The sequence below is a fragment of the Podarcis raffonei genome, chromosome 5, assembly GCF_027172205.1.
Source record: "Podarcis raffonei isolate rPodRaf1 chromosome 5, rPodRaf1.pri, whole genome shotgun sequence".
NCBI classification, from domain to species: Eukaryota; Metazoa; Chordata; class Lepidosauria; order Squamata; family Lacertidae; genus Podarcis; species Podarcis raffonei.
Genome location: NC_070606.1, coordinates 98,846,197 through 98,858,442, shown reverse-complemented (window position 1 = coordinate 98,858,442; position 12,246 = coordinate 98,846,197). Strand labels below are relative to the sequence as shown.

The window sequence follows — 12,246 nt, the reverse complement described above, 5'->3', positions numbered from 1 at the left end:
TTCCTGCCATTGCTCCCCATTTTGTCACTACCCAAAAGACACATTGATTTAGATGGACACAAGAGCATTAAAGGGATTTGGGGGCAGAGTCCAAGGGGGCTTAACCCTGCAAGTGGGCCATTCTGAGGCACGAGCAGCAAAAAATCCCCCGGTAAGCTCCCATCTGGGAGTATCCTATTGTAGCTTCTCACACACTTGCTACCCCAGAGATCTGAGGTTCAGTGTCCTCTGAAACAATTCTTAAAAGAGCAGTGAGGGCAGGAGAGGGAGAGAAATTAAAACTATCCTACATGATGGTGCCACAGCCTGCCAATAAGGATTTAGAGAAGCCTTGTGCATCTGGGGGCCAAACTTCTTAGTTTCAGGAAAAAGCATGTAAGAGGCAACAGCATGGAAGTTTATAAAAATTATGCATGGCATGCGGAAAGTATCCCATGGAAAGAATTTTTTTTTCTTCTCTTGATACTAGAATTGCTGCATATCCAACAAAGCTGAATGTTGGGCCTTCTTGGTAGTGGCACCCGCCCTGTGGAAGGCCCTCCTGTCAGATGTCAAGGAAATAAACAACTATCTGATGTTTAGAAGGCAGTCCTGTGTAGGGAAGTTTTTAATGTTTGAAGTTTTATTGTGCTTTTAATATTCTGTTGGGAGCAGCCCAGAGTGGCCGGGGACACCCAGCCAGGTGGGCAGGGTATAAATTATTATTATTATTATTATTATTATTATTATTATTATTATTATTATTATTAGACATTTTAGGACAGGGGATAGTAAGTACTTCAAGCAGCGGCTAGTTAAACTATGGAACTCCCTCCCACAGCAGGCAGTGATGTCCACAACTTAGATGGCTTTAAAAGAGGACCAAACAAATTCATGGAGGAGAGGGCTATTGGTGGTGACTAGATATTATGGCTACGCTCTGCCTTCCTAGTCTGAGGCAGTCATGTTTCTGAATCTGCCCAGACCATCGTTCTGCCTGGACTCTGAGATCCAGCTCCCAGGGCCTTCTGGCAGTTCCCTCACTGCAAGAAGCCAAGTTACAGGGAACCAGGCAGAGGGCCTTCTCGGTTGTGGCACCCACCCTGTGGAACGCCCTCCCACCAGATGTCAAAGAGAAAAACAACTACCAGACTTTTAGAAGACATCTGAAGGCAGCCCTGTTCAGGGAAGCTTTTGATGTTTAACAGACCATTGTATTTTAATACTTTGTTGGAAGCCGCCCAGCCAGATGAGTGGGGTATAAATAAATTATTATTATTATTATTATTATTATTATTATTATTATTATTATTATTCTCAGTTGCTGGAAACTGCAGGAGGGGAGAGCTGCTCTTGTGTTCGAATTCTGCTTACGATTTCCCACAGGCATCTGGCTGGCCACTGTGAGAACAGGATGTTGGAGTCAATGGGCCATTGGCCTGATCTTGCAAGTCCCACCCTACATTGTTATGTTCACCGGCTGCTTTGGGCCACGAGTCTTGTCAGCCCCAACCAGCTTGTGGTCTGCGACTAGTGGAAGTTGTAGATCACCCAACACCTGAGGGTCACACCCAGTTGTGTAAGGTTACCTTGGAGTCTTTAGATTCTCAGCTTGGAGATCCAGTGTGGTGTACTGGCTAGCGTGTTGGACCTGGAGCTGAGAGGCCAGGGTTCAAATCCTACAGTGGCCATGAAGCTCACTGGGTGACCTTGGGGACTAGTCGCTGCCTCTCATCCCAACCTTCCTCACAGGGTTGTTGTTGTTGTTTAGTCGTTTAGTCGTGTCCGACTCTTCATGACCCCATAGACCAGAGCACGCCAGGCACTCCTGCCTTCCACTGCCTCCCGCAGTTTGGTCAAACTCATGCTGGTAGCTTTGAGAACACTGTCCAACCATCTCGTCCTCCGTCGTCCCCTTCTCCTTGTGCCCTCCATCTTTCCCAACACCAGGGTCTTTTCCAGGGAGTCTTCTCTTCTCATGAGGTGGCCAAAGTATTGGAGCCTCAGCTTCAGGATCTGTCCTTCCAGTGAGCATTCAGGACTGATTTCCTTAAGAATGGAGAGGTTTTATCTTCTTGCAGTCCATGGGACTCTCAAGAGTCTCCTCCAGCACCAGAATTCAAAAGCATCCATTCTTCGGCGATCAGCCTTCTTTATGATCCAGCTCTCACTTCTATACATCACTACTGGGAAAACCATAGCTTTTACTATACAGACCTTTGTTGGCAAGGTGATGTCTCTGCTTTTTAAGATGCTGTCTAGGTTTGTCATTGCTTTTCTCCCAAGAAGCAGGCGTCATTTAATTTCGTGGCTGCTGTCACCATCTGCAGTGATCATGGAGCCCAAGAAAGTAAAATCTCTCACTGCCTCCATTTCTTCCCCTTCTATTTGCCAGGAGGTGATGGGCCCAGTGGCCATGATCTTCGTTTTTTTGATGTTGAGCTTCAGACCATGTTTTGCGCTCTCCTCTTTCACCCGCATTAAAAGGTTGTTGTAGGGATTAATTAAACGAAGAGGAAGAGAACCACCTTCAGCTCCCTGGAGAAAAAAGTTAGACAGAAATGCAGTGAAATGATAAACAATAAATGCAATTAAAAAATACTAAACAAACTTGATATCCCTTTTCTCTGAAGGATGACAGCTCAGAGACCCACCCATCCATTCTCCCTCGTTTGCCACGAGAGTTTGAGGTGCTCGCATCTCCGGAATGAAAGGGGCCTCCCTCGACTCTCTCATGCCCCCCAAAAAGAGAAAGGACATATTCATATTCAAATCTTTCCATTAGGAATGCAGACAGGGTCCCTGTCTGGGAGAGGTTACCCGGTCCAGACCAGACCTTAGAGGGGATGGAGTCTCTAAGCACTGGGAAGGCATTTGACTAATATAGGGACACGGGGGGTGGCAGACGATGGTACCAAGCCAGAAAGGGAAAGAATTTGCACCCAGGATGCCAGGAGGGAGACTGGCCCCTCTTCATTTGTCTCAGGAAATCCCCTTTGCTTTCTTTTAAAGGGCTTCAGGGGAAAGCGATGAGGCGAGGGGAGACGGACCCAGCCAACAAGAGGAGCTTTGTCCTCACTCTGCTGTGGCTGCAACCAGCTACTTAACTTTTTATTTACAATACGCTTTGTGACTGTGCAGAACCCAGGCGCGGCAAACTCCCTGCCAAAAGAGATGGCTGCATCACTTTGAGATTGGGGTCGTTTAAAAATGCTGCCATGTGCTGTAAGCTGGCTGGGGAAACCTAGCCAGATGGGCGGGGTATAAAAAATAAAAATATTTATTATTACAGTGGTACCTCGGATTACATACGCTTCAGGTTACATACGCTTCAGGTTACAGACTCCGCTAACCCAGAAATAGTGCTTCAGGTTAAGAACTTTGCTTCAGGATGAGAACAGAAATCGTGGTCCGGCAGTGCGGCAGCAGCAGGAGGCCCCATTAGCTAAAGTGGTGCTTCAGGTTAAGAACAGATTCAGGTTAAGAACGGACCTCCAGAACGAATTAAGTACTTAAGCCGAGGTACCGCTGTATTATTATTATTAATTAAAAATCTTAACTTCATATTTATATTTCAGTTTCTAAAAAGGCATAAAAAATACCCCCTATACCCCAAAGAAACAGTCTGTGCATGTACAGAGCACAAACGACACAGTCAAAATTAAGTAGGAAATAGGTTAGAGCTGATTACGTTAGTTAGGTGTCTTGCACTCTGTTATGATTCTATGTCTATTTTGTACACATTATTTTGGATGGGGAACGGCATTGCAGAATTCAGAATAGGATTTGCTGTGTTTTGGTTTGTTGTTCCAGAAAGTGTGAATTAGGCAGGTTCAGCTCGTTCTCTCCCACTCCTATCATCAGAAACCAGAAAAAGTTTCAAATTCAAGAGCTGGCAGCCCTACAGGAGGGGCCGTTTCTTGCTCCACCAGGAATCACATTTCTGTCGGCTCCTTCTAGCACCTTCTCCTTTATCCTTTCTTGCCTTGAAACCGGCATGTGTTTTTCTCACGTCCCTATCTAGCCAATCATTGCCCATTTAGGTCAGGACAAGGTGAACCTTCGTCTAATCCAGGAAAGCAATTTGTGCAAACATGCTAGGAAACAGTTTGCAGAAGCAAGGAGGAGACCGTTGCCCCGTGCCTCCGACTGGCTAAAGGTTAAGAACTGTTGCAACATTGGACTTCTGGGTTTCTGCAAGATCTTTGGCATCTGATCTGCCTGGGACAGAAGCTTCACCTGAGCTGCTCTTTAGTTCTGCCTGTGCTGACAATCCCCGGAAAACAGGAGTGAGACTTTAAAGTGAGATTGGTAGGGAGAACGTAAGAAAAGTTTGCTTGATCGGGCCAATAGCCCATCCAGTCCTGCTACCTCTGAGAAGCCCATCAGCACGACCAGAGTGCAACAGTGCGCCAGAGTGGTATAGTGGTTCAGAGTGGTGGACTCGTAATCTGGTGAACTGGGTTCGATTCCCCACTCCTCCACATGCAGCTGCTGGGTGACCTTGGGCTAGTCACACTTCTTTGAAGTCTCTCAGCCTCACTCACCTCACAGAGTGGTTGTTCTGGGGGAGGAAGGGAAAGGAGATTGTGAGCCGCTTTGAGACTCCTTTGGGTAGTGATAAAGCGGGATATCAAATCCAAGCTCTTCTTCTTCTTCTCTTTCCCCACTACCAGTGTTGTAAACCAAAATCTGCCCTTTTTCCCTTATGGGGTATCCAAGAGCCCGTATGGAGTCCTTACGTAGGTTCCCTATTGGTAGGAGAAAAGAACAGAGGCCAACCAGAGAATATAGAGAAGCAAAGCAGCTAGTGAGCCTGATCTTTATTAAACTGTTGCAACAGGGTGCCCCCTTCACATGCAGGAAAGGAGGAGGACCCCGAACCAAGGTGTTCCCTGCCCTAGAGCTCAAGACCACCACCACCCCATACACCATACCTACATCACAGAAAAGGCGGTCTACAGCAGAAATCTGAGTGTGTTACATGTTAATGCTAACTTGATTGGATACCCTGGGGAGTCTGGCCAGTCTTTTGTAATGATAAATACAAGCTTCCCCTCTATTCCTTTATCTAAGTTGTTTAAAAAGATGTTGAGCAACAGCCCAGGGCAGAACCCCATGAGCTGTGTAAATAAGTGCTTTCTCCGATACCAGATGTAAGACTCATCCAGTACCCATCAAGAGCCTTTTCCTCCATGAGGTTCTCTAATCATCTGATATCACACATTGCTTTTGTGCGTCAGAGGTTAAATCTAATAACACGGGGTATTGCTGAGCATAGTCATGTTTGGTTTTTGCAAAGAGTGTTGGAATTCTCTAGCGTATAGTTTGTTTCTTTTTCTTTTTCTATGTCTTTTTGGCATGACATTTCATGTGACGGATGACAGAACGAGACGGAGACAGCACCAGAAGGGGACTTTGTGAAAATGAAAGCGTTTGTGGGTTGAGATGTGAAAGTTGGGAGCAAGTGGGAAAGCGAGTGAATACCAGAGGCCTTTCGATATAAAATGAAAAACATACTTCGCTGTGAGAGTGCATCTTCTCACACATTTTTAAAATCGTGGTGTTAGAAGGAGAGATGCAGAAGGGGGAGAAATTGCCATGTCTGGGTCACACTTTACGTGGCTGGGATTGTGAAGCTGTAATTGCAGACATGACAGTATGAAGTGAGAAAGGAAAATTCATATTGGGGACCCAGTGTATGGTGCAATGGTTAGAGCAGGGCTGGAGAGCCTCAGACTGGGGCCAGGAAAGAGTGTCTCTGACTCTCTGCCTGGCCCTCAGAACAGATGGAATAAAAGATTTGTGGAGCTGGAAGGGAACCCAAAGGTCATCCATTCCAGCCCCCTGCAATGCAGGAATCTCAGTTAAATAACCCCTAGCAGATGGCTATCCAACGTCCGCTTAAAATCCTCCAAGGATTTTAAAATCCTCCACCACCTTCCTAGTAGTCCATTCCATTGCTGAACAGCTTTTACTGTCAGAAAGTCGTTCCTGATGTTTCGTCAGAATCTCTTTCCTTGTCATTTGAATCCCTTGGTTCAGGTCCTGCCCTCCGGAACAGCACGAAACAAGCTTGCTCCATCTTCCATATGATATTTGATATTTGAAGACAGCTCACCAACTCCCTCATCCCATCCCCATCAGGCTTGGTTTTCCAGACCCTTTTTCTGTTGGCCCGCTAGCAAATTTGCAGCCAGATCAAATTTTGCAAGCAAGGTGTTGCATGCTGGCAGTAGTTTGACCACACACACAAATTCGCTGGCACCTTCTGCACAAGCTGCAGTCTCCAGACTAGGGTTCAGCAGACTTTTTCAGCAGGGGGCGGGTCCACTGTCCCTCAGACCTTGTGGGGGGACCAGACTATATTTGGGGGGGATGAACAAATTCCTATGCCCCACAAATAACCCAGAGATACATTTTAAATAAAAGCACACATTCTACTCATGTAAAAACATGCTGATTCCCGGACCGGCCACAGGCTGGATTTAGAAGGTGATTGGGCCGGATCTGGCCCCCTGGCCTTAGTTTGCCTACTCATGCTCCAGACTGACCCCAGGGGTAGCCCCACCTGGAGTTGGCTGGCAACTGTTCTCCTCGCCCCTAAGCAATCTCAGCTCATCTACCTGTGACCTGTTCAAGTGGAGATGGCAGGGTAGGGGGTTGAGCTAGGAAATATGAGCTGTGCCTCCCCCCCCCAAAAAAAAATTGTCTCCGTTGACTTTTTTGCAAGCCCTCGGCTCCTTGCCGTGCAGCTATTTTTAAAGATAATATTCCAACGGAGTGGAAACAATTTTTGCCTACATCCTGAGCGCATTTGTCTTCATCTGTTCCTAAGCTGTGATAATTAAGACAACCTGATGGAAAGTTCCCAGTGGCTGAATGACTTCATGGTCTTTTGGTGCCACAATACACTTGGATTTCGCTCTCCCAGTCTTGTGGCAAAAAGGTTTACATACTTTCTGGAAGGGCAGGGTGTGGCAGAGAGCCTTGGAAGGCTGTGGGCTTGGCGCGTCTCAGAATACGGGTCTGCTTTTTGGAAAAGCTACGCTTCAGATCACCCACATGTTATTGGCCTTGGTGCTGTTTAACTTACCCAGAGAGGATCCTTTCCTTCCAGGAAACTGCAGGGTCCGACTGTGATTGATTAGCTGGACTTGGGGCGCGTTTTGCCTTGTGGGTTCGGGGTGGCTGGCAGTGCTTTGAAAATGATCGCTGTGTATGAAAGCAGGATTTGAAAGCCATCCCAAAAATGCAAAAGAGGTTCCGTCCCTCTTCTGTGCCATGACTTACAGACCAGCCTGGTTTCCAAACGATGTTCAGACTCCAGGAAGCGGGTTGGGTAGGAGATCAGAGGAGAAGAAACGGCGACAACAGCCCTACATTGGTTTGATAATGGATATGTTCCATTTGGAAAAGGCCTGCCTAATTTTGGGAAAGGTTTCAGGCTCCATGGCACACATCACACGCCATCTGGGGCACTCGTGAGCCTCTGTTTCACTGCTGGTGGCTGTGGGTGCAAAATGCAGAAATGCAATTTTATTTTATTTTTTAAAAATCCGTTCAGGAAGGTGGGTTTATACAGTCACACCTCATGTTACGTTTGCTTCATGTTATGGTTTTTTAGGTTGTGTCCTGCGACAACCCAGAAGTACCGGATAGGGTTACTTCTGGGTTTCGCCACTCGCGCATGCGCATACGCGCAAAAATGACGTCACACACATGCGCAGAAGCCGTGAATCGCAACCCACGCGCCACTGTGGGTTGCGTTCCTTTCATGTTGCGAACGGGCCTCCAGAACAGAACCTGTTCACAACCAGAGTTACCACTATAATTGTGTTTTAACATTGCTATGTCGTGCATGACACCCAGGTCTACCTCTCTTTCAAATCAGAACCAGTGAAGGTGGTGAAGGTCCTGTGTGAGTGCCTGGAGGCGGTTGGAGGATGGATGGCGGCTAACGGATTGAGGCTGAATCCTGACAAGACAGAAGCACTGTTTTTGGGGGACAGGGGGCGGGCTGGTGTGGAGAACTCCCTGGTCCTTAATGGGGTAACTGTGCCCCTGAAGGAACAGGTGCGCAGCCTGGGAGTCATTTTGGACTCACAGCTGTCCATGGAGGCGCAGGTCAATTCCGTGTCCAGGGCAGCTGTTTACCAGCTCCATCTGGTACACAGGATGAGACCCTACTTGCCCGCGGACTTTCTCGCCAGAGTGGTGCATGCTCTAGTTCTCTCCCGCTTGGACTACTGCAATGCGCTCTACGTGGGGCTACCTTTGAAGTTGACCCAGAAACTACAATTAATCCAGAATGCGGCAGCTAGACTGGTGACTGGGGGCGGCCTCCGAGACCACATAACACCGGTCTTGAAAGACCTACATTGGCTCCCAGTACGTTTCCAAGCACAATTCAAAGTGTTGGTGCTGACCTTTAAAGCCCTAAACGGCCTTGGCCCAGTAGACCTGAAGGAGCGTCTCCATTCCCCATCGTTCTGCCCGGACACTAAGGTTCAGCGCTGAGGGCCTTCTGGCGGTTCCCTCATTGCGAGAAGCAAAGCTACAGGGAACCAGGCAGAGGGCCTTCTCGGTAGTGGTGCCCGCCCTGTGGAACGCCCTCCCAGCAGATGTCAAAGCGATAAACAACTACCTGACATTCAGAAGACATGTTAAGGCTGCCCTGTTCAGGGAAGTTTTAATGTATGACATTTTAGTGTATTTTTGGTCTCTGTGGAAGCCGCCTAGAGTGGCTGGGGAAACCCAGCCAGATGGGCGGGAAACAAATAATAAATTATTATTATTATTATTATTATTATTATTATTATTATTATTATCACACAGACAAAAGAATGTCAGACCAATGTTGGATCACACCAATGAGCCAACCAGATGCCCTGATGGGAAACCAGCAAACAGGATCCGAGCACAAGAGTCCTCTCCCTTCCTCCTGCCAGTTCCATAAACTGGTGTTCAAAAGCTCTGCTGCTTTCAGCTGTGGAGTCAGAGCAGAGCAATTGTGGCTATTAGCCATCGATAGCCCTTTCCTCCTCTCTGAATTTGCCCAATCCTGTTTAAAAGCCACCCAAGCTGGTGGCCGCTGCTGCTTCTTGTCGGAGTGAGTTCCACAATTTATGAGCTGTGCAAAGATGCACTTTCTTTTATCACATACAGCCTGTGCTTGTATTTGTTTTACTGTATTGTATTTGAACTGTATTGTATATTGTGTGGCTCAGGACCACAACACCTCAAGGACTGCCTCTTTCCATATGAACTTACCTGGTCCCTGAGATCATCCTCTGATGCCCTTCTTCGTATGCCTCCTCCTCGAGAAGTCCGGAGGGTGGCAACACGAGAACAGGGCCTTCTCTGCAGTGGCTCCCCATCTGTGGAACGCTCTCCCCAGGGAAGCTTGCCTGGTGCCTTCATTATACACCTTTAGGCACCAGGCAAAAACGTTCCTTTTTAAACAGGAGGCCTTTGGTTGACCTGATGGACATCCTATACCCTTTTAAAATGTGGCTCTTTTGGACGGGGGGCACGTTATTGAGTTGCTGTTTTTATTCTGATTTTATATGTTGTGATCTTTTCTGTGAACCGCCCTGAGACCTCCGGGCATAGGGTGGTAAAGGTAAAGGTAAAGGTACCCCTGCCCGTAGGGGCCAGTCTTGCCAGACTCTAGGGTTGTGCGCCCATCTCACTCTATAGGCCGGGGGCCAGCGCTGTCCGCAGACACTTCCGGGTCACGTGGCCAGCGTGACAAAGCTGCATCTGGCGAGCCAGCGCAGCACACGGAACGCCGTTTACCTTCCCGCTGGTAAGCGGTCCCTATTTATCTACTTGCACCCGGGGGTGCTTTCGAACTGCTAGGTTTGCAGGCGCTGGGACCGAACGACGGGAGCGCACCCTGCCGTGGGGATTCGAACCGCCGACCATGCGATCGGCAAGTCCTAGGCGCTGAGGTTTTACCCACAGCGCCACCCGATGGTATATAAACTCAAAAAATAACAATAATAAATAACAATAGTATTTTTTCTATCGATTTTGTTTTTAATTGATAATCAAGTTTATTTTGTGTTTTGTGGATTTGTAAGACACTCTGAAGCATCTTTTTTCTGGAAAACAACAAATTATTATTATTATTATTATTATTATTATTATTATTATTTTACCCCCCCCCTTCTTCCTCCACTAACTACTTGATTTTGACTGTGAATCTTAATGGGGGCATCACCTGCAGTAGCATCACCCTTATTTCCTCTTTTTCTTGTGGAAAACCCAGGTCTGGAAAGGCATGTTGCTGCAACAGACAGTGAAAGAACAATATATTACCCTTATTTCTTACCTGGCAGGGGAGACACCTTGATCATGAAGGAGGTTTTCCCAGGGTGAGGCTCATCCATTGCACTGTGGGTGTGCTGACCCCTGCAATTTCCCCAAATGCGGGAAACTCGACTGCATAATTTGTGGTAGTTCAGGGAAGTTTTTAATGTGTGACATCTTAGTGTATTTTTGGTCTTTGTGGAAGCCACCCAGTGTGACTGGGGAAACCCAGCCAGATAGGCGGGGTGCAAATAATAAATTATTATTATTATTATTATTATTATTATTATTATTATTATTATTTCCTCTTCTTGTCCTGCAAAGCCCAGATCTGGAGATGTATGTATCTGTTGGTGTTGCTGCAACAATATATTTCCACCTTGAAGCTGATGGTTCTTTTTCTTTCCTGTTGGGCCTGGAACAGGTGGAGTCTGAGGACCAAGTCCTGGCAAATTTCTGCGGGAGGGAAGCCACGGACACAGAGCAAACCCCGGGGCAGCAGGCCATTGTCTCCCCGGGCTCTTTCATGAGCCTCACTTTCCGATCGGACTTCTCCAACGAGGAACGTTTCACAGGGTTTGACGCCCATTACACAGCCGTGGGTGAGTAACCGCTTGGCCTTCGTTGCCCAGGCCGCTGGACTCCAAAGTACCTGCAGTTGACAACAGCTAAAATACATCAAAAGTGTGGTTTGTTAAAATACAGTGGTACCTCGGGTTACATACGCTTCAGGTTACAGAATCCGCTAACCCAGAAATAGTGCTTCAGGTTAAGAACTTTGCTTCAGGATGACAACAGAAATTGTGCTCCGGCGGCGCGGCAGCAGCAGGAGGCCCCATTAGCTAAAGTGGTGCTTCAGGTTAAGAACAGTTTCAGGTTAAGAACGGACCTCCAGAACGAATTAAATGCTTAACCCGAGGTACCACTGTACTACACAACTAAAACCCACAACAAAGCAGTCTAAAACCCAGTGGACTATATGCTGGCAAAAAGGGTGGCACTAAACAAACTCTAATTGAAAGGTTTGTTTGTCCCCAGTAAATAGTATTTGTTGTACTTGGATGGGTTTTTTAAAAAATGAAATTGCTTTTATTTGTTTCAATGACTTATGCACTTGCTGAAGCCTCTGGACAGTCTCCCGGGGCAGTCACCAATACAGTATGTTGCAGTAGTCAAGCCTTGACGTTGCAGAAGCCACTTCATAAAGGATAGCAGCCAGGTCAAAATGGGAAGGAAACTGAGTGTTTGCTTTAGTAAATGTGTAGCAAACAAGACTCACATAGCATTCCAATAATTCAACAAAAGAGAAAAAAGAATTAGCATTGGTCAGGTATAAGATAAAGAGGTTTAAGACAATGAGTGTGTTTTGGGGGGCGGTTATTGGTTTGTCATTTTCGTTCTTGTGTTCATCATGTATTTTGTGTTTTTATGTTGGAATTTTTGTGTGTGTGAACCACCCTGAGGTCTGTGATGGAGGGTGGCATACAAATAAATAAAATGATAATATAAAGGAAAATGGGAAGATAAACTTCACAAAAGAGGATCATTCCAAGTATTATGGCATCATTCCAAGATAAGCAATAAGCAGCTGATCCAAAAAAATCATACAATAAAAAACGGCGCCATATGAAATAATATTTGGATGGAATTTGCCATCTGTGCAACCATGTCGTTAAACTAGCTACAATAAACCACCAGGCAGATGCAAAGTCCATCGGGTCCACTTCCCCTCTGAGAGCCCAGAGTTGGTGGGGCAATTTCTCTGGTTGGCTACAAATAAGGCTTTTAAGAACCAGTTTGTTGTAGAATACACAGAAGCCTCCTTCTATAATAATAGTACAGTGGTACCTCGGGTTAAGTACTTAATTCGTTCCGGAGGTCCGTACTTAACCTGAAACTGTTCTTAACCTGAAGCACCACTTTAGCTACTGGGGCCTCCTGCTGCTGCTG

The 12,246-nt window shown here is 46.7% G+C and overlaps 1 protein-coding gene and 1 non-coding gene across 5 annotated transcripts in view; both read left to right on the top strand.

Moving 5' to 3' along the window:
* Positions 1–12,246, top strand: part of MASP1 (MBL associated serine protease 1) — a 103,111-nt gene that overhangs the window by 28,093 nt on the left and 62,772 nt on the right. For 3 of the 4 annotated variants that reach the window (XM_053387355.1, XM_053387353.1, XM_053387357.1), the window contains exon 3: positions 10,721–10,898. In XM_053387355.1, coding sequence (XP_053243330.1) covers positions 10,721–10,898 — 178 coding nt within the window. Of the gene's footprint in view, positions 1–4,080; positions 4,302–10,720; positions 10,899–12,246 lie in introns of those variants that run through there. The other variant, XM_053387356.1, reaches the window with a different exon arrangement.
* LOC128414955 (U1 spliceosomal RNA) lies at positions 10,311–10,479 on the top strand. Its single transcript, XR_008330770.1, has one exon. It is a non-coding gene; the product is annotated as a U1 spliceosomal RNA (small nuclear RNA).